The following is a 25,012-nucleotide window of genomic DNA, read 5'->3' on the forward strand; positions in this document are numbered from 1 at the left end:
TCCTTAAATATAGTTTTACAAAAATATAGATCAGTTATTGTATTTGATCTGGTAATTTTATTATTATATATGGAACATTTTTATAGCTTATTAATTTGATTTTGAAGTAGGTATATTGAAAAATTCCAAACATCAATTTTTACTAATTGCATTATTGAAGAAAAAAATAACGCGATAAGCATGTTTGGTAACTATGCTGTATATAATTTTAAGAGTTAGATTTTGAAATTATTTTAATTTTAGGGGCAGGTACAAAAAAAAATACTCATTAAAAAAATTAATACTATAGCAGGTACCAATATTGTGTAGTAAGCTATTCTAGTAGTATTTTAGTATTCTGATAATAAAAATAATTTTAAGAATGCTAGTCATTTAATATTGATATTTAAATCATTCAGTGATGGGGTAATGCGGAAAAATCAAAAATAAATAAAATTCAAAATTTCAAAACATTGATCTGAGTAAATTCACGGATGCACCTTCCTATAATACGTCTCAAATTTTTCTCTACATTCAGACCGGAAACCAAAAACAGCATGTAATGAATTTAAATGTTTCTATAAAAGATACCACAATTACCTAAAACACATTTCTCATTCGAACCCACTCATAAAAAATTCAGCTTGCGCTAAAATTCCTGGTAATCCCTTAAGACGCCAAAAACGCAAGTGATATCGTGATTTGTTAAGTATAGAAAAAAATAATAACAACATATTACGATAATGTTAGTTAAATATAATAATCAAGTTACTATAGGATGTGTCATTATTGGTTGGCTACTTCCATCACAATAATGTTCCTACCAATAATTGCACTTTTAGCGTATATTCTTATTCTATAATGATATAGATTGTATATTACTACAACAATGAAAAAAAATAATTTTAAATCATTAAATGTGGTTGGTCAAAGCTATTGTTTATTTTGATTAATTGACTGATATCAATATATTTTTAGATTGTTTAAGGTACACCAAAATAAATTGATATTAAAACAGTATTATGTGGTTTGAAAAATATTTTATTGAAATCTGTATAGTTATCGATACTGTAATAATTACTAACAGTTTTATTTCGACATATATTAATACGTAAAGATCCAGCTGTATCCATATTAGTTTCACATTCTAATTATTCATTCTTGCATCATTATTTTTAATGCTAATAAATACCCCCATTTTCATTGTTAATATATTTTTTTAATTCATCATATTATAATCTTGTAATTTGTTTTTTTAATTTTTATACTTGTGTTACATTTTTTACATTTTTTAAGAGTTCCCTTACAAATTATTTTAAATAAAAAATAATATTACTATATATTATAATATTAAGCTGAAGAGCTACTCACTAGAACTAAGAAACAATTTTTACATTCAACTGGATGAATTCATAAAAAAATTCTTTTTTTTTTTACTCGTAATAAGTTATTTTTTTTCTTTATTTTATCTACAAAGTTTTCCTGATAAAGTGATCTAAACTTAGGTATAATGTACACAATGTTTAATAATATGTAATAAATAACTAGGTTAACAAATTAGTGATATACATTAATAGATTTAAGATAGTGCTACAAGCAATGAACGATCTACAATAGTATTTTAATTGAAGATAATCTAATTTAGGACGTCATGAGGACGACCACGTTTTGTCTTCGATTGATGCGGCCGAAATTTAACTCGAAATGTTGTGGACCGCTTGCTTTGCGTAGATGACAGAAGAAGCTTGCCGATAGATCCTTTATGTAGTTCTTAACTGTTGGTCAATTGAATTCGGTGTGCAGCGCATCGTTTCGAACTTAACCACGGGACATTTAAAATCACACGGAGTACTTTGATTTTATTTATGTGGGTTGAAGCACATTGACCCCAGACAGGGACAGCGTATAGTAATAGAGGATGAATGATTTGTTTATATAGTAGTAATGAACACTTCCAGATCAATGATGTTTACCGATTTGTTAATGGATATGACATTTTTAATTGTTGGCCACCTTGTTGTATTTTGGAGGATATATGCGGGTTCCAGGTAAGTTTTTTGTCCAAAATAACTCCAAGGTATTTTATGATATGAGGCCATGGTATATTTTGTCCGTTGATTTTTAAAGAATTAAAATTAGTGGGTCTACGAAGTGTGAAAATAACTGTTGTGCTTTTAGACGGATTGAGAGTGATTTTCCATTTTTGAGGCCTTTTTTTTTATTTCGTCAACATGAGTTTGGATGTTTCGTAGTAAGTTATATTACAAGTTTCTGCCATGTTGAATTGGAACTAAGTAGGTATCTATTAATTTTTCGGTGAGCATTATAACGAGTAGGAATAAATTAATATTCGTAACTATGTTGATTTATTTAATTTCTACATTGAACACAATAATTTAATATAATATAAGAGTATAAAACAATTTTGAAAAAAATGAATAAACTTTTTCAAAACTTTTCTCTGCGACATCTAAACAAGTCCATATTTTGAAAATTTTCAGTATAGCCGTTTCAAAATTTGGTATCCCATTTATTCTCACAGAAAATACTTTACAGAATGTATGATAAATCGGAAGATAACAGTCGGATTTTCATGGTAAAGATATTGTCTTCCATAAAAACAATTTCATAGAAAATTCAATTTCGGATATGTCGTGACTTGTCTTGACGTCTTGTTATTACACGGATCACTTCGTTTTAAAACGTACTTGTATCGAATGTCAATACTTTCTTTACGCCATAAGAATGTTATTTTATTTATTTATGGTTTTATAATATATTTTAAATACTAAATTTAATTTAAAATAACGATATAAAAAAAACTCATGAAATGAAATCGTTTTTAAAATATCAAAAGTCTTAGTTAAATATTTATTTCTATATTATTTATCCGTAGGTACACGAATTATAACAATTCAATATTTCAAATAAAACATTCTTTGTTATTCTTTCCAAATAAAAGTTAAGTATCACTGCATTTTTTAGAGCTTTCGGAATGATTGCCGAAAATAATTCGTTGGATAAAAAGATTTAGATTCATTGATATTTACACTATTCGTATAAGGTAGATTAAAATTATTCAAACACTTTCGTGTCCAGGTAAGGAATACATTTCATACGCGTTGAATATTAAATCGTCATATTTTGATAGAACAAACTGCGTTGTATAAAATATATGCCCCGATTGTATAAACTGTTGAATAATTAAATTTATTGTACCAAAATCTTGAACCAAATATTGCTATAATGTTTTATGTTCCTCGTATGTACCTATGGTCTAGTTTATTTTTATGTTCAATCTCGCAAACAAAATTATTGTTTTAATGTTCTCGTAAATAATTTCATTGTTATTTTGCAATAACTCATGTGTTATTGACTTATATATGCTTAACTACATTATTAACGCATTTACTACCTAATTGGAATATATTATTCGTTGTCACATTATCAGTAATTCAATTTAATAAAGAAATGTAATGTATATAATAATTTGTTATTGGCATTACCAATAACATGCAATTACATGTATTATAACTTTAATTATTATTTATTACAGCAAACTTGTAAAAGCCTTTTTTAAAACATAAAATGGGTATTATTATTTATTTTAAAGTAATATATTATAACTTTATGATCATATTTTAACAGTTTTGAAAGATGGAAGTTTTAAAAAATAAAATTACAAATTTCCCTTAGTATAACAGGATGTTGGTTCATGGTAAACCTAATTTCAACTTGAAACTAACTTAAACCTAAATCAACAATCTGAAAATGTTCTAAGAAAAAATGTTATGTATAACTAATAAACCAAAATAAATCAATGCATGTTACTAACATTTTTAAACAAATGTATTGTCCTTAAATTATTTCGTTTAACATATTGATTCTTATTCAGAAAATAAAATCGAAACTTACCTTAGTATTCAATTTGATCTATTCCTCACACCATCACGATCATATTATGATTTCACAATTAAGATAACAACTACACATAATAATTTAGTTTCAGTTCATAATTATTAGCATGAACACAACTTACGTACTTAATTGAATATAAACTTCTAAATCGAATGATGTTGTAAATAAAATTTGAAACAAATTGTCATTATTAAACAATATTAATGGAAACAAAATCACGTATTTTGATATATTATAATATATTTGTTTAGTTAATACTGTATTTAATGTTTGAAAATACTGAAATAGCTTTTACTATGTATAGATAATAATATCATAATATTATGCTTATAATATACAATAAATTATATTTATATTATATCATTATATACGGGTTGATTAGATAACAAGAAACTCATATAAATTAAATACATTTTGTTTTACTTTTGGCTCAAGAAATTTAAACATCACTCAAAGTTTATTAGAAATTAGTTAAGATAAAGTTAAAACTGTATGCGTTTAGTAAATAAAATACTTCTAATTGTAAATATTTAGTTTAATCAATGAATATTAAATAAAATATTGTAATCAATACAGTTATACATTCAAGTCGTAAAGTAAACAAAGAGGCTTAAAAATGACAATATAATACAGTTAATACACTGTAGAGTTTTTAAAGTACAATATGAAAAAAGCTGCGTTTATTTTATTCACACAGTATCTACTAGTTACTACGTTCATTTTTTCATTTCTATTAAATTTTATTGGTATAAAATGGTCTAAATTATACTCTACACACTGGCTAGTTTTATAAATCATTTTATTTTCAACCTACTAATCCAGCATTGGTAGAAATAATAACTGATTGAAATTATTAATGTTTTACGATATCATATTATTACGAATTACTATATAATGATATACGTATATTATAACCACAAAAAATTACTTCAGAAAAGTAAAAAATTGTCTGTGCGTAAATTAAAGCGATTGGAAGAAAATATGTTAATAAAGAAGTGAAATAAATACCCAAATTCTGTGCTGAAAAAGCATATTGTTGAAAAATGTACTGAATTTTGAGGTTAATAAGAAAGTAATTGAATTGCATAATTTTGATGCTTCGACTTGAAAATATATCAATTCACAAAAATTTCAAGATGTTCAACTGTAAAAACATTGACAAAAAAAATTAACACAAAACGGCGCGAATTACAGATTGTCAATAAAAATTTGAGTCAGTCAGATTAACTTGTAAAAAAGTTGAGGACTCCGATTTATGGCCAATTTCTCGAGGCTAGGTTAACGCCGTTCTTTAGTAATTTTTTTTTCAACGTTTGTTCAGTTGAACATCTTGAAATTTTTTGAATTGATATATTTTCAAGTCAAGACATTAAAATTTGGGAATGAGTTCACTCTCTCTCAACGTTCAGAAAATTTTTTAACAATATGCCTATTCAGCACAAAATTTTGGAATTTTGGGGAAACACAGTAGACTGAGGTCCTGAGCAAGAAAAACGCCAATGCGGCAAGAGTTGATGGAAACGGGTGAAGATTAGGGTTTGGTGAGGTTAGGTGAGTGCGGTGCTTATAATAATATACCACAGTACGACGGATCCACGGAATGAAAAATGAAACTCACAAAACTGCAGTTTGTAGCTTTGTCTCTCTCCTCTCTCGCACTTCGCATACAACCAACGCGTGAGAGTGAGAGGTCCAAGCGCCGAGACAAAACTTAATGTGTGACAGTTATCGGTGTCTCTGGTAAGACTTCACTACTTCAATATGTGATGGATTGTCAATATTTATTTGTTGACCGTATTGATTTTGTAATATTTTTATACACTGTAACCTTCGTTAGCGGACACCCTTTAATTTCCCTTTGGTGGTCGTTATAGTGAGGATTCATTGTAAGTGCATTTATGTACCGAATATAATATATTTAAAATACTATCTACATAATATGCAATATATTTTTCTAGTGTAGCAAATGCTAAATAGTAAATTATATTCTTCAATATTAGTTCAATAATAATTCGTTTTAGTCAGAACGTAATTTAATATACCATAAACTGTACAGCAAAATTAATTAGTTTAAAACTTGATAACATGATTCGCGGGAGACCCTAATGCGACAACGAGAAAGTTTAAACTTGTGGAGTAATTATTTTTTTCGTAGTATAATTTTTACGTATTTTAATAAAATTGAAATATTAACGTACATTATTTTTAATAGATATAAGTTTGTTTGTTTTTTTTTTTTTGGTTGGTTGGTTGTCAGCGAGAGGTGGTACAACGTTTGGAACTGTGATCTACCGTGAGGGTATGTGGTTGCAGTCACAAATGACTAATGGAAACGGGACTTATTTCGAGGTGTAAAAAAGGTCATGATCTCAGTTATGGTCGTCTCAACGTTTATCGTCGTGGCTTCTGCCACGCGAGCTATTACCGCACGATGTTTTTGAGGAAATAAGGAAGTAAAAGCAGGAAAAAAGCATCCAGTGGAACCAGATGGTTTTTATACGTCAGATCGTTTATTCTCATTACAAGCAGCCATTTCGTTGATCAACCGTCTCTCCCTCTATCTTTATCTACATCCCATCCGACTCACCCTCTGTTTTTATCTACTCCTTCCCGCCACGCGGGGTTCGCCATCTGTATTTTCCCCGTTCTCACTTTACCATTCTCACCGCCCGTATGCTTCCTCCCAGTCTCATATACATTCTCTCTCTCACAGGCACCCCTCCATTGTACCGCCGGTGTCTGAACTTACCGCAATCCCGTGCACTATACACACATCCAGCGGATTCATTGCAGCCGCGACGAGTGGTGGGAGGAAACCCTTCCCGGGTATAGCCAAAAAACAGGTGGGCGGCGAAACGGGTGAAGTCATATCGTCCCGCCAGTTCCAAATAATAGTCATATTAGAGAAACTTATTTACGGGGCCCATAAAAACTACATTAACTAACCAAAGAGCTATGAGCCTACAGCGGCTGTGGCCTTAAGCTCAGGATAAACTACTATTATAGGAAACCGACTGAATTTTCTGCTGATGTATCCCCTTGCACAGAATATACCGCCGATAATCGTAAACAAGTCGTCGCGTATCTAATAACTGTTTTTACAGGGCACACGGCGAAATATGTAATCATCGTGCTCAGCGTGTTGTTCATATTATATACATCGTACCTATATGTGTATGGATGTATGGACCGAACGGTGGTCAAGAGTGTATGAATCCGTCACCGATCTGTGTTTTTTGAACGCGTTTTCAAATCAGATTTATCGATATATGTATAAAGGTGTTTTGAACCTAAAAACATCCCCTGAGAAATCCAAATAGAGTGAAACGCTGTTTCACGAGTGAATGCGGGGAGATAGATCTTTGTGACGTTTTGCCCTCCGAGGTCACGTTAAAACTGTTTTTGATTTTTCGTTTAAATAACAAAATCGAAGGATTTGATATAACGCAATTTCTGTTAGTTGTCGAACAACATTTACGTTTGATATATTTTGAGTAAATTAATTTTACGTCGGTATCGGTATTAAAAAAATTCGAAGGGTTACAACACTTAATATTTTATTTAGATTTTCAATATTAAAATACCCAGGATTTTTCTAACTGGTGTTATTACTATTTTATATATTTATATTGATAAACGAAATAGATTAGTTATAATACGTCACACTATCTATAGATAGGTATTTAGCATTATACGAAATCAATACATACATTTTGAAACTTAAATTAGAAATCTAGTGCGGTGCGGCAAACTAAAATATATTTTTTCACATTCAAGTCACGGTCGAGATAAACTTATCGCGTGGAACCATATTGCTTACTGTACATACTAATCTGGCAGAAGATATTGTAATAATTAGGTACCCATTGTGCCTATTCATTTCTTCTTTCGGCTCGATATAATATTATTTACTATAGCTGGACCGTCGTCGTCGTCGTCGGGTATTTGAGTTTCAAAGCCGTTTATTTCGTCCGTCGTTATCCGTCTGTTTGTCGAGCCGTCGACTTAATTTATAGGAGACTTGGCGGAGTGAACGGTAATTTGGAATACATTTTATCTGGTGCGCAGTATTTAAAACAGTGCTGTGCGTGTCTAGAATTAAACGATATTAGCGAGTGCATCTACGTACTTGACAATTAAGTTTTAACGGGATATCGTGCATAATATTATAACATACGAAAGTATATACGCGCACTGTCTTCACCATCGCGCGTAATGGTGTGATTATTGTATGATGTGTATGCGTTTAAGATTTAATTTGATAATACATTTCTAATAAGCTATATTACTATTATAACCTCCAGCGATTTGGACAGTTCCGGTGTAATTCTAATTATTATAGTGGTGACGTGACGTCCAATAAAAGCTCTTTTATTATTTTAGATAACTGTACGCATGTATGTGTTTTAATGTAAATAATTGTATATTTAATACATTTATTAGTCATGTTTGATGATTGATTAATCAATTAGTCGGGTAAAAATTGTTCGTAAAAGTGAATAGGTTCATTTTAAGTTATACTACGTATCTCTAGCTTGGAAATAAATGCGAATTTTTCTGCAATTTCCGTATACTTTGCAGAGAGTGTTAATATTTAAAAATAATAATAATTGTTTTATACACTCGAAAAGCAAACTTATGTGGTTTTGAATACGCATGTCATTGGATTTTCAATGTAATTCAATTATACGTATTATATAGTAATTGTCTAATTATGTTTTTATAGTTTTCAACTTAAATATAAAATTAACCATTATCATTGATGAAAAGACATTTTGTTAATTAAACTGTAATGCATTTTATCACCGATTTAGTGAATAATCTAATAATATTATGTATTTATTTTCCATGATATGATATGTTTTTTTTGTATTTTTAATAAAATTTTAAAACTTATAGTCATGATGAGTGTATATAATAATATGTATCTTAAGTATATATAATATACGTATTATTAAGTACTAAAATTAGTTTGATTTTGGAAAATGTTTAATCAATGTTGAAATAATCTAATATGAAAATGTTGCGATTTTCATTAGAACAATAAAATATACTCAAGTTATAAAAACTGATTTAATTTTATTTAGCATTGAATGGGTTTAATTTGAAAAAATAAACCAATAATAACACTTAGCGTTTACTAAAATGTTATACTGGAACGTTATGCATTTTACTCGAAATCGATATATGGGGAAGATACTTTATTAAAAATTGATAGATTCAAAACAAAACAAAATATCTTTCTGTTGCATTTTTTTTTTTTTTGTAATTTATGGCCATTTACTTGTTTACAATTGTTGTGCAAATAAATTATCACGTATGTGTACGAATAAATATTCACATTTTTTTTTTTTTTGTTACAGTTTTATCGGTGTTGGAACCCAAGTTTGCAGAGCCTATTCCAAACGTTACGATACCCGTGGGAAGGGACGTTTCCCTGCCTTGTGTCGTCAGCAATTTGGGAAATTACAAAGTATTTGAATCTTATTTACAATTGATTTTCGGTCTTTGTACTTTTGTTTCGTCCGCTTTTCATTTGACACTATACCGACAGCCTTAACTGCTGGTGTTTAGTTTAGTTTTTAACAAGTAAAAGGAGAGTCGTAGTTTTTATTGTTGGCTCAAGTATCAAGAAAGGTACTGACATAAAAAAATATATACACACGCAAGGAAAATATGAAAAAACAAAAGTACTATATAAAATACCATTTTTGTGGCGTGAAATGCGATCCGTGAGGTCTTTACTCCTCTTTAATTCACATCTGGATGAGTGTCACTGCAGAAGGCTTACGTATAAATCCAATAAACCGAAAATAAGATAGTTCAACAACTTATTCAGAGGATAACATTTTATGTCAGCAGTTAAACTATGTCATAATACATATTTAAAAATAACTAGTTAAACGTATATTCGTTGTATTGTGGTATAGGTATATTACACTCATTCGTAGTCATTATTTATACATTATCGTCTATCTAGATGTATTTTTATTTTAACTTCGGTCTGTTTGTTGTAAGAACTTTAATAATAATTAGTTTGATTAAACAAACTATTTAATACACTTTTTGACGTTTCAAAATGATATCGTATTTTTCAATTCGTGAATGAGTGTACACTTATATTTTTACATAAGAGCATAGGTAGGTACGAGTAAAACTCAAATAATTTTCTAAATATGATTAATGTTTGACTTGATAAATCCATTGGATTCGTCTTAATTATTTTCATTAATATTATAATTATTGAATCAATATAGCTAAAGGACATATATTTCTGTATTTCTTGTACCTACTATATATATATATAAAAAAAAAAGTATGCGTATCTTAATTCTTAGTACATTGGACTGCCGGCAAACTACCTTAAGGACTACAAAATATAATTATTTGTATTGCGTATACCATCTTTTAAGTTAAAACAGATATCGGGTCTACGATTCTTTTATACTATAGAGCTCTTAATTCGCTATGCCTTCCTGTGCGTGTATAAAATGTTTAAAGTGAGCATTTCGTTGAACCTTTGTCTGCAGTCTTGAAATATCGCATCGTTTAGTGATTTTCTTTATAAATAAAATAAGAAAAGCGATATAAATAATAATAATAATACATTTATATAAGCCAGCCAATAATGATGTAGTTGATTCAAAGTCTTTGTGCTTAATATATTTATTAGTGATGAAATCAGAGTTTTCTCATTTATACCAAATATTGTACGCTAATATTATATTATATTCTTAGCATTCAATGGCTTTAAAATTAAATGAATCGAATAAAGTTCCACGCATTTAATTGATTTACGAACTTATATCTGTGATAGTATGTAGTCAATGTTACATAATATGTTATTTGTGTACCACATGACTTAGGAATTACTTCATAATTATCTTCCAATGGATAAATTACTGATTTATTGATATTCGGCTTGTCTATAGGTACATACCAAGTATAAATTAGTCGAACAATCCCAAAAGTGCCCTCAGGGATCTTTAGTCAAAACTGAACATAAATTGACCACTGTCGGGCACTACTCCTATGCTCTCAATTCTCATTTGTGTAAAATCATGCACTCATATATTTAGAAATATCAATGGGTAAGATAAACTGATAAACAGGATTTATATTTTATTTTCCTCTAATGTGTTTAATTAAATAGAACTACCAAATGTTTACATAAATAACTAAGTTACTACTTATGTTGTAAACAACAAGAAAATATATTTTTAAGTAACGCATATAATAAATGGTTTAGAACAATTGGTACCTAGTCTTGTTTTATTCTTAATTCATGATAATTTTATAAAATACTGTTTAATTTATTAATCATTAAATCATCAATTTTTATATTTTTCATTTGAAACGTAATATTAACTTTAAATTTCAAATTATATTTCTAATAATATTCTATTAAATATATATATAACGAAAATTAACATAAATTAAACAATGATAGCTAAAATATTTTGTAATAGGAAGTAGTTTATTGATTAATATAAAAAAAATATATAATATCAATTTGTTAATTGTGTAAAAAAATAATTAAAAACATTTTATTTCATTTTAAATTGTAAAATTATTATATCCAATATTTTTATAATAACAAAAATATTTAGGACATCATGTTAATAGTAAATAGTAGAAACTGGAGTGAAATATATTTTAATGCATATCCAAATATAGGTATTGAATTCCACAGTACCTAACTTTTCAGACGTAACTGTTGGCCAAACCTTTGAATGATGCTCATAATAATAATAATAATTATTGAATAATGGCTTTTACTTTCCTATCTAATGGAAGTTTGACAATCAGTAACAAGCCTCTGTTATCGAAATAATTGATTTAAGGTCAGTAAAATCATATCCCAGAGTAATTAACAAACAGTGTAAATTATATTCTAACGTGGAGACAAACCAAGATAATTAATTAATTTCAATTTAGATGTAAAATATATGCATAAATGTATTGATAAGGACCTGTAGATAATTAATAATTATATATAACATAATTAAAATACATAACTTATAATATTTTTTTCATATTAATATAAAACGACAAAAAACTAGTGATTCATCTTATTTGTGGTAAACTTAAATTTAATATCTTAACATACTTAAATTATATTATTTTATTAAAAGGCCCAAAGGAAACGTGGTGTACATATTATATGGTATAGGTACTTACTTATGCGTTTTCAATATATTGCAACACAAGACTCAAATGACATTTTCAACTTAAATTGTTATTAATTATTATTTTACACCACACACAATACACATTATATACACACATTTTACAAATGGGTTTTACCGTTTTACGTATTGCAGACATTCATTTAACATTCTGACATTTACCATCTATTTTCAAATAGATAGATAGATAACTACCTAATTATATGAGTGTCTGCGCGTGTTGTAATTTATATTTACGAAGGCTCAGAATCGTAGAAATACGTAGAAACGTTGTCTTAGAATTTTTCAATTTAATTTTCAAATTCTAATTTTTGATACGTTATGTTACTGTGTTACCTTCAATATTAGAGTAGATACCGAAACAGTGTTTGCATTTCGGTTTGGACGAACGTGATCTATAATTATAATTTGTTTTTTGTTTTTTGTCAACGAGCTTCCATCATTTCCACATAAAATATATACTCTAAGTGAAGTATTCTTCCATTAAATTCTTAACAGATCAACTATATACATTGTTTAGTTTCTACCATTAACAGATAAAATTCATATTTCTCACTACCAATAACCAACAATGTTATTAATTATTATAAATACAATTTTATAATGTGATATGTGTAAACAATTTTTCAACCAACACACATTATCCTAGTACAACATTAGCTTATAGAGAAAAATCGGTGACTTTCAATTATTATATTAGACAATTGTTTTAAATAATATTATTATCTATACGTAGCAAAATACAAAATAGATTTTAATCACTTACTATTTCAAACAAACACTTTTAATTCAGACACTCCCTCCTCCCCACCACGTACAATATAATATCATATCATTTGTTTATATTTTTAAACTGTTCTTATATTGTTGAAAATGTTCAAATCTGATTTGCAGGCTATTTAACAGTAACTTTCATATCGGGAGATTTTGGCTTAGGGATTTAATTGTCAGTTTATTGATAATTTATGCACAGAAGTAGTCCCATAAAAGTGATAAACTTAAAAGTATCAATACTATTCTGTATAATAAGTAAATTTAAGGACCTCATTTAATATAGCTTATAATTATTCTGTTACGACCTAAAACCATACGCAATTTAAATGAAGTAGATGCATTTTTTACATACTTATCAGATTCAGTAAATGTTTGAAAATCCGTTTCATAAAATAAGTTGCTAGCATGGATTATTTGTTTAAGCAAAATATGAACGATGAAAAAAACAATTAATACTTTAAACAATAATAACACCTATAGGAACAATGACTGCAAGTATAGCAGTGACCATTATTATTATTTTTATTTTGGAAACTTTAGCATAATATAACTATAATGGTTTGACAATTATTACAGTAGTAATGAGCATTATAAAAAGTAAATATTCATGCATGTTATGGACATTATAATGTCATGTCTTAAACTGAAGATTTGTTCAATTCTGTTTGGATGCAAAAATAGAGAACTAAAATCATATTAGCTTTGACAAAACACGAGAAAGCCATTAGTCGTGCACTAGCAGCACACACGCATTTTGGTGTAAGTATAGATACACAGTATTGTGCATGTTCAATGTTATAATATGCAATTTCTCATGCCTCGCTTATTTCCATCGTCATTCTTATCATTTCGTTCTATAATTGCAACGTACTCATACCCAAGAGCCAGTAAGTTGTTGTTTATATAGAATAAAACAGTATTTAAGTGAAACGACGGCAGAACTTACGACCTTTCGTTGTAAAATTTTAAATTAAATACCTTCCACGTATTACCGCGTCCATAATACTAGTTGCCCATTTGTATATTATATGGTTTGTTTATGGTTTGTAATGCACTTTTTGAATAAAATATGTTCACTTATTGCAAGCCTGTATAGATATTACGAAATTCTGTTTGATCGAAACAAACTGAGGATTAAAATCCTGAAATAAATTTCATGAAAACGTTTCTATTACGTCTTAAACTGCAGCAGAACCTATTTAGTTCGATATTTGTGAACCTTAAACAATGTGTTTTTTTACATGCATCTTATCATTATTATAATTAGTCAGGTATTACACTTTGATTTTAGTACATCAGTGTACTCATTGGTCAAATTGTATAACATTATTGTAAATTGAAAACCATTTATAAAATATGTTTTAAATTATCAACGAGTAACCACAATATTTTTGCAAAGTAATTTAGCGAACCATGTGATCCACTTTTAACTATTGAGTGCTGTTGGCATATTTAATATTATTTATAATATTTTAAGAAATCCGTAGTAAACTGTTATTACAGTTTAACTGTGGACAGCAATTTGTGTTTATATATATATTTTTTTATTTGAAGCTTATAATGGTTACTTTGAAGTTTTATAATACGATCGTACTGAATATCTTATTGAATAGAATATTTTATTGAGTTTAATTTTCAAATAGTAGATCATATTTTTATTTGTATTATATAAAGAAAAACAAAATTTTAATTAGTTAATTTTTCATTAAAAATGAAAACCGTTTGAATATATTATTATTTTCTAAGTACTTTCTGACGTTCGCGTATATAAATGTAGTCATAATGCAGTTATAAAAATGTATTATAAATTCATAAAATATAACATTCACATAGAATTGAGTAAAAAAATGTAGGTCCTTTATAGGAACGTAAATGTTATATGATTTTTTTGTAGATTATATTCCATCTGTATGGGTGCAGAACTGCAGAATAAGTAAATGAGTTACGACCGTTATGAGATATAAAGTATTACTTACGTCTTACGTATACATTTTATTATAATACCAGCGTGAATGGTTTGAGTAAGAAGCCACTCATTTGACCCATTGTAGAGCGGCACTTGGTCTTGATACCCATTTTAAGTTTGAAATTGAATACCAACCTACGCTTTAAGTGTAAAAGTGGAATGTATATTGATTGTTATAACATTTTTAAGTTAAATTATTATCATTGCACGACACCAATTATTAAATATGAAATCTTATCTACTATATTATACTCATTAGCTTACATATTTATCTTAATTGTCAAAATTACAAATATTACCTATGTTATGTTATCGAAATTATTATTAATGATATTAATGCTATCAAAATTAATTGTTCAAAATCAAATGTTTGTAATAGCACGTAATGTGCTGAAACATTTTAATATACCTACAATAAAAAAAAAAAAGGTTAAATTAAAATACACACTTTTATATACATATAATATATAAAATATTTTATATTATATGATATTTTTTAATATATATATTATATATGTAGGATCAGACTGTGTAATTTCCTTTTTATAAAAATGTCATATTAATATCATTCGAATATTAATTTTTAATTTTTAATTTTTTTGGGGGGAATCACAACATTGTTTTTATGATTATTATTAAATAAGGCCTCGGTGAATGTGATCATCGGCTGTATTGAAATAATATACGTTCATAGCTTTGCACATACACAGACTATAGAATCGATTAATTAAATTAGGTCTGTAATAATAAAGGCCGCGCATTTTATGTTACCTAGCCTGGGGAACTGTATAGTGGAAGGTACTGTAGGTTTTAACAAGTGGGTTTTGGGCAGAATTTTGAATGGGCACCCGTGGGTTTCTGCCATGCCCGGTTGGGGGCCGGCGGCCTCTCTCTCCAGACACCGCGAAATGCTCAAAGAGCGATGCCGCCCGTGACCGAGATTCGAACCGGCGACTGCGTGCGTCGCAACCGACGCCTTAGTCTGCTCGGCCACTCCATCCCCGTGTCGGACTCTAAAACGATTTATCGACTCGTTGTGGTTTTAAAGGCAAAACGATATATTCTGAACTCATGAAAACAAAATATTATGTAATTTTCAAAATTTTGGATTTTGGGTTGGGAATAATAATTTTCAATAATATAAAATATATTGATGCGTGTTTATGTCGATTATCGACAATACCCTGCAGGCAGAGAACCGGAAGATGGAGCAGATCGAAAACATCCAAGAAACCACAAAACATTATTATACATTATATATTATTTGTATACACGTACCCGCCTGAATCATCCTGTGTTCCGATTCGGAAATATTGAAATTCGTTATTCTCGTTTGACGTGCATGGGTATGTTGTACCGGAGAGTTTTTACCACTCATGCGTTTATGTCGTTTATGGCAGTCGTGTTGTCCTAGTCGTTGCGGTGAGTACCAGATACCTATTAAATACCTATACTCGTTTACGGAAAACACGATGACGCCACGACGTCTGCCTCGATTGTAAAATAAAAATATACCTATATATTTCCGAGTGCTCGTCTGACGGGCACCGGGCTGCGGTTACGGTCCGGCAGTTAACAAACGGTTTGTTCTTGGTATATAGAATTAACCGTATTTCCATCGCGTTTTGCCGAACAGAATTACACGGCACACGGACGCGTTTCCACTGCCACACCTTGTCCGTCCCCTTTGACCACGCCACCACCACTGCAGATAATGTAACGGTGATAAATCGTCGTCGGATAATATGTTTAATGTGAGTGTGCATAATACATATATATAATATGTGTGTTTATATACGCGCGCATGTGTGTAGGGTGTGAGTGTGCCGGGTGGGTGTGGATGGTGCGGGTGTGTGCGGGTGTTTTTCACGAGTCAAATTATCGAGTTCCCCGTTGTACGGGTGCATCTGTATGTGTGTGTGTGTGTGTGTGTACCTAAACGTGTAACTGCAGTACACGTGTAAACGGGATCACATAGTACGCGAGTGTGTGAGCGCATATGTACCTATTATATTATGTATCTACGTGTGTGTGTGTGTTTCCGGTGGGATGATAATAATAATGTATAGGGGTGACTGCAGGGCGCGGTGTGGTCGGATGTCGGGTGGTGGCGAGTGGGCCGGAGCAGCTCACGCAAGGTGTTTCAACGGGTTAATGAGTATTTATGGATTATCGTCCGAATTAACCGCGCGCCGAGCAGTTTATGTTTTGCACAAATGTGCGCCCTCCCCCCCCCCCCCCAAATGTCCAATAATCCCCGCGTGCAAGGGTCGCGGCGTGACACAGACCCGATGTCGGAATTACATACGCATGGTCACAAGTGTCCGGGGACGAACCGTGGTTTTTATACCACGGTCAACCGCGACGTGTGTTACACAGTTATATTACAAGAACGGGCAATACTATGATATTATCATTATCATTATTATTATTATATTATTGTGACAGCGGATCTGCTAGTTGCCGTAAACAGAATAATAATAATATATTATACGCACATAAAGGTCCAACCCATATGTTAAAATAATATTATGACAACAATTATTACTGTGGTACAAAATAGATACTTTATCGTATAAGTCAGAGGCGTACGCAAGATTTTTCAATGGTGGTGGGGGAGGGCTTGAGAATAAAAATCACTCGATTGTCACCAGATAAGGTTTGAAAAATAAAGTAGATACTTTCTTGGTCATATTATTATAGTAGTTATATATTAATTTTATACTAAGGCTGTAATAAATTAATTAAACGCACGATTTAAGATACTATATTAAATCATGGATAAAAACAAATAGTAATAAATAATATGGTCAATGAGAGGGGGTATTCAGCCCCCCCCTCCTCGGCGTATGCAACTGGTATTAGTACATTCATCATGATATGCGTATTTTTTTTATCTATGTATTTAAAATTTGCTGCTGTTTATTATTATGTGATTAATAACAACTGTGAATGCAATACTGTATTATTAAGTAGTTGTGTAACTTTGTGAAATATCGGTTTATCGATCTGTATTTTACCAGTTAAATTAAAAATAATAATCAAATAACCATAAGAAGTGTCATCATTGGATGGCTCCTTCCATCACAATAATGTTCTTATCAATATTGTACTCTTAGCATATATTCTCAGCAGATTCTATATTACTAAGAAATATAAAAAAAAAAAGAAAAATTATGAATACTATTTGTATCAATGCAATTTCCTGTGGAACTCGCTTAGATTATTTTAAACCTAGTACGAACACCCAAGCTCTTTTAAAACATTTTGACCTAACCTAACCTATACCTACCCATTTTACCTATATAGTATTCATACGTTTATTATAACATAATATGTATTTTATTAAACAGCAGTGACAACGATAAAATCGATTAATAAAACATTGTCACATGGCGGTTTCGATGAATGATTATTTATTCAGGGCAAAATTCCCTTTCGGAAATCTGGAAATTCAATAGAGTTTTGAGCTGTATTTAAGGGATTAAGTAATGTTATTATGAATATTATGTGTATTCATTTGTAATTATGTTAGTTTATAGAATATTTTATAAAAAAAATCTGCAAATCATCAATTCGAAATGGCTTGAGTAGTGTGTGATTACTGTGATTATAGTAAGCGGAAATTAATTCAATAATGTTTAATATTATTTTCAATTATTTTTGTATTTTATCAAAATATATTTAATTAATATGCATTAAAATATAAATAGCATTGATTGGCCTGCAATAGTAGTAAATAAATAAACAATGTGCCATGTAAAAGTGATACGTACCGTTGTTGTGATGTGTGGAGAGTGCAGAGGGAGAGAATCGTTCAAAAAAAGTTTGAAGGAATGAGGAGGTATAAGAGTGTGATCAAAGCGGAGACTGGAGAACAGTACTATGCTGATATTTACAGTTTGTGGTATAAATTAGTGTGATGGAAAAATGTGTAGATTGCCTCAATGTTAACTTCGCTGAGAGCAAAACGGAGGGGTGACGAGTTTTCGAGATAAAAATTGAACGTCTATGCCAGATTCCGTTGAAAATCATTTAATTTGTCTCATATAGATTGTAAGAGTAGAAAGATGATACGTTGTGTAGATCTCTTGATACGTATATAATCAATGATTACGAACAGAGACGGATTTACACAATTGCCGCCCCTAGACAAATTTTTTTTTGCCGCCCCATTACGACTTAGTAAAAAAACAAAATAACGAAATATGTAATCTATGGTTAGTATTTAGATAATAGATAATATACGTTCCGGCAGTCGTTCGATTATTTACTTGGACGTTTATTGTTATGTATTAGTATTATAAAATAATGAAGAAATTATATTAACAAGAATATTATGTTATACAAATATTAAACATTTTCATTTTCCATCCTTCAAAGTAATCACCGTGCATAAGAAAATCAAAAAAGAAACCTAGAGTATATTTTCAATAAAATATTGGCCTAAAATTGCCGCCCCTAAAAATTTGCCGCCCTAGGCAACTGCCTACTTTGCCTGACGCTAAATCCACCACGGATTACGAATCGTGTTTTAGTACGGTATATCTACCTATATGACGCGACAGACGATTTATTTTAACCATAATAATGGGTCGGCAGGTCGTTTTTGCAGCGCACTCCACGAAATCACATCATTCCGTCGGAATATAATACTCGATCGCTGATAAAAGTTGTGAAAAATGGACAACATCATTATGCATTTTCGGGTTAGGTCACCGGACGTTGATACTGCAGTTTCTGACACGATCATCATTATCATCATCATCGTTATTAGGCATTATGCGAGTGATCGCGGCGGTGTTATTAGTCAAACGCCACCGCCACAACAGACATCAGACGTTGGAGCGGGTTTATTATAATGATAATAATGATAATACTAATATGACAGTGGGCGATGAATGGGCGGTAGGGTTTTGGCGGAACGGCTTTCAAACTTGAAGCGTTTATAGCGCGCGGTGGGTAACCCACATCCGCGCGATTGTCGGCCGACGGTGGCCGCCTCGATCACCCGCGGCAAGACAACGCCTCGCCAACTTTTGGCGTTTATCATATTATTATCATTACTATTATTATAATCATCACGAGTTCTTGATGACTGAGTCGGGGTCACGTATTAAATTATTATTGTGCACCAGCTCGGGGTAACCGCATCATACCGGCTATACCACAATTATCACCGACTTGGCCCGAGAATGTTTGTAATCAACATGGCACTGTCATGGTACTCGGTCGATTTCCGCACATGTCCAACCGTGTCGGTCATGGGAGCTGGTGGATATGAGAACTGTACTGCACACACCATCGTTTTGTCTTTTTCATCATTGTTATTATTAATGCGTGTTGATAAAGTACTATTTTAATATTTTGTCAAAGTCATAAATATAATTTATTTTATTTTGTATCAACTTGGCCAATTATTTATCAACACTTTTTTTGACTGTTACACATTTATAATATTAATTAATACCAATACATATTATAATGGGTCTGTTATTGTTTACCTATCGATCATCAAAATTGATTAGTTTTTTATAGTTAACTATAGAAGATTAACGTTATTGTCCTCTGGAAAAAAATAAACATATCATTGTTAATACGCATTTAAAAATATAGAAACGTAATTAATAATTTCAATCTCCGATCTCACACTGTGAACAAAAATATGATTTGAAATCGTATAACTACAACAGAAAATTAATTAATGAGAAGGGGCTGGAAAAAGAAACATCAAAACACTTTAAGAAGATTATTAATAATCGTATGTATTTATATATTACTGCGCTGTGAACATCGTTGAGTACATAACAACGAAAATCATACAAGGAAATCGTATAAGATACTTAGATAAAATTATCAGAAAAGCAAATTAAGTACGTAAATATACAAACTATGGTATATTAACTAATTAAAATATGTTTAAATTAATATTAATTGAATATATAACTTTCATACTATTCTTATTATAATACTCGGTGAGTTTAAGAATCGAAAAATTAAAATGCACATTTAACACGTTACATCAGTTTTAGTGGGAAAGTGCATATTTTTTGATTTTAACTTTAAGCATTTTATGCGTTTTATTATCTTACTAAAAAAAATAAAACTTTTGTATTTCTTTAGTTCGATATCTATAATTGTTATTAGCGCAGTCGGCATTTCTTTTAGTGAAACTAATAACAACATAAATTGGTCTTTTTAGATTTTTTAATTTTTATGAATATTAATAACGAAATTTGTTTCCATATATAGTTCTAGAATATTTTTTGTGGACATTTTTCCTGTTTTGATTATTATGACTTCCAAGCCCTAAATATTACATTAAGGTCAATAGGTATATCGTGTAAATTCGTGATTACGTAGTTGCATTAACTAATTCACATGGTTTTTGTACATAGTCACAACTATACATTGACGAGTACCTACTGTATGTAAAAATATATAAATGTTATTGTACCCACGCGAATGTATACGTGTACAAAATATATTATATTGCTGTTATTAGTTATAATCAAAACACCGTTGTAACTTATACCAGTAATAATAATTGAAGTTCGATCATGTTGACTATAATATCATAAATTCGAAGAAATGTAATAAACCACAATAATAACATGAACTAAAATAAAAAATAAAAAATCATAACACGGCGCATTGTGTATGTAATATTATAGCATAACCGTATTGTGGCAAAAAAATAACGGATACATTTTTTTCTACTGCACACCACGTCTTGCTTTCATGATTGAAAATGTATTATTATTATGAACGTGGCATTTATTTTTACTCTCAAACTTTTACAATTGGTGATTTTCATTTGGGAATACATGCAAAAGTCTTGCAACTAATCGGAAACTTTTTTTGTTTATAATACGTAGGTAAAATCAATTCAATAAGTTCGGAACGATTCCTCACTGATTTCACCTTTTGGTTTTTCGATACTAACGTCGGTATCAAGCAATAATACATGGAACTCGAGATTTCTCGGAGACAATACGCGAAAATTAATCATTTTCCACTTTATCGCTCATTTATGTGCAGCTGGCTGATGCTTCTCGTAATAATATAGGTACTTCAGTTTCACTATTGGGTAATAATTGACGTCTATAACAATATTTTATGTAACCACGTTCTCGGAATGCGTACTTTTGACTAATGAACAGAATTGTGTTTTGTACTACATAAACATTGTTGTACTGCAGAAGTATTCCTACAAAAAAAAAAACGCGTAGTCAGCTTCTGAGCTCTCAAAGTACAAAAGCTGAGTGAATTTTTTTCGCGCTTAAAACAAATAATATTTACCGTATATTGTTTTTTAAACTGTTTTAATTTAGAATAGTATATTATTATTATTATTATTTTGTGATATCCGTTTTATTTCTGTTATCGCTATACACAATAATTGTGTTTATATTATTTTCACAAAAACGGTATTTATGAGTTGACTAGTACATATTTTTAAAATATCAAATAGTATTAGGTGATGAATTTTGTATCATAAATTATATTGACGTAATATTTTACTTTATATGTTGTGATTTATTTTTATAATCATTCTGTAGGTATATAATTTGCAACCGAATGAATCGTAATTAGCGTGTAATTATGGAAATATATGATACACAATATCAAGCATTACATTAACAATAAATCACAACGCATAATTTATTGTTAGTAAACGATAAGTAAAAGTAATAAGTTATAATTATACATAAATTACACGTAAAATATATTTTAAAATTAAATATAACCTCGCTGACATCATAACTCGTTTTATACCATAATATACCATAATTAGGTACCTATAACCGTCACATCATTTTTTTTACACAACAATTCATTTTAAATTATGAGTGATTCTAATTTTTCATACATTTTTAACTATTTTACATACGTTTTCTTGAAGTATTCTACATGTTTTTATTTATTATATTTTTTTTAAATTTAATCAAATTGTTATTTACCTGTATTTACAACTTTAAAAGCTTGTAAATAAAACATAAAAATTATAAGTACATTACGAAGTAATAATAACATAGACAATACATAAACTGTTAAATACTTAAATTGCATAGCACTGCATATTAGTAGTATTAACGTGAATTTGAGTACATAATTTTTTAGAGAAAATATATTGTGACAAACATTAACATTATGCATACAGTTAAAAATAAAAAAGTTATTGAATTTGTCAGTATTATGTTTTAATGAGATTGGTACGATTATAGGAATGCTTAAATAAATATATTTTTTTTTTTACTGTAATAAGAACTTAAAGTAGGTAATGAAAATGATAATATTTTTATCTCAACTAATAACTATCATTTAAATATATTTAAGACCGTAATTTTATTTATATCAATGAATAACTATGTTTATTTTCAATTATTTTCAATTTTACAGAGCCATTGAGTATTTTTTTTCTTATATAATCTTATATAGAAAAACTGTTACGTAACTTGTTTTTTTTTTATTTTATTGAAGCTCAAATTATTTTTAAAATGTACAGTTTTTTATTTAATTTTTTATACGTTCAAAGTAATTCTATAGGGACGAGTTATATGACGTACGAAAAAAAGTCAACACACTTCTAAAATTAATTATAATTTATTCTCTATATATTTAATAAAATGTGTATACAATGGTATACTTACTATTGAGTCTGTATTCAAAGAGTTCTGAAATAATCTCAATTGCAGTCAAAGCTTTGGTTTATAATATCTATCTGACAATAAATTTTAAATTCTACCTTAATTGATTCATAAACAGCACTTATCGTATATGTATGTATAAGCTTACAATCTTTCTATTTTTATTTTTTGCTGTATTAATTAGAATCTGCATACACTTTAAAAACTTTAAAATAATTATTATACTAATTGAAAATTACTAAAAAATAAGTTTTTAAAACTAGGTACTAATATAAAAGAACCATTATTAATCCTACAACAAATTGGTACACTCAGATTTGTATGAAATGTAAAAATGAAAAATATTACTAATTAATTAAATCATTATTCAAGTATAATAATAAATAATAATTGTGTCTGTGTTATTCAGTACTTAACTACGATTAATATTAAATATTTAAATGTGCTTATTAGTAAATTTTTAACCAACTGCAGACAAAATCGAAGATTCCTCGAATATTTTTCTTTCTCTGCAGATTGATAGACTTTATCGAAATAAAATAGCTTATCACTTTATGACCAATTTATTGAACATTTAGGCAATAGTCTTACCAATAAAAAGCAACGAATGAAACTTTCAAAAGAAATGACAAAATCATATTATTTACTTTGTGAAATATATTTTAATCTACAGCTAAACCGATATTATGAAGCGAAATATCTAGAACTACATTAAAATTGAAAACAAAATTAATACTGTGATACTAACAGAACTTTCAAAGTAGTGAAAATTAGAAAATGTTAACAAATTCGAATTATTATCAAAATATACAAAATATTCTCAATTATACTAGTCATCATAGGAATCCTATGATAGGATAGAACTCAATATTATGATCTATAAAATATTACTAGTGTTTAATCACCGAAGAATAATTAAGATATTTTTATTTATCAGTGTTTTGTATAATTTGATTATGTTTTACTTGCATTTTTAATTTTTAATAGATCAATATGCTTGTTTTATATTTATACATTTGGTCTTAGTACTTATTATTTTATAAGTTAAAATGAATATTTATATAGCGCAACAAAAAGCCTTGCCTTGAAAAATAAAAATTTAAAAATTGATGCTATTGAAATGTAAAAGCTGTTTGTAATTTTCTTATATTTAGCAATACCCTAAAATAATTTTTTTTTTTTAATTAACTCGCGGCAACTAAGGCTATTGGGAAAGGGGTAGTACTGTAGGTTTTTATGGAACTGTAGGTTGATTTTACACGTGGGTGAGAGTTTTTGGCAAAATTTCTATTGGGGCACCCCCCGTAGGTTTCTGCCATGCCCCGGAGTGGGGGATGTAAAATAATTTTTATTTATTACATTTTTAATTAATTTATTGAAAAAAAATTATATTTTAAAAAAATTCATAATTTATTTGGTTATATAGCTATAAGATAAAAGTTTTTGCAATTCAAATTGTTCTGAAATTGAGTTTCGCAAATTAAATTATATTAAATATTTCTATAAATTCTGAGTACTATCAACATTTCAAATAT

General features: G+C 29.2%; 1 protein-coding gene across 1 annotated transcript in view; it reads left to right on the top strand.

The window, feature by feature from the left end:
* Positions 1-25,012, top strand: part of LOC107169398 (lachesin-like) — a 138,547-nt gene that overhangs the window by 17,016 nt on the left and 96,519 nt on the right. The window contains exon 2 of the mRNA XM_089228429.1: positions 9,261-9,370. Coding sequence (XP_089084555.1) covers positions 9,261-9,370 — 110 coding nt within the window. The remainder of the gene's footprint in view (positions 1-9,260; positions 9,371-25,012) is intronic.

The sequence above is a fragment of the Diuraphis noxia genome, unplaced genomic scaffold (assembly GCF_037042655.1).
Source record: "Diuraphis noxia isolate RWA-SAM2 unplaced genomic scaffold, SU_Dnox_SAM2 contig0005, whole genome shotgun sequence".
Lineage (NCBI taxonomy): Eukaryota > Metazoa > Arthropoda > Insecta > Hemiptera > Aphididae > Diuraphis > Diuraphis noxia.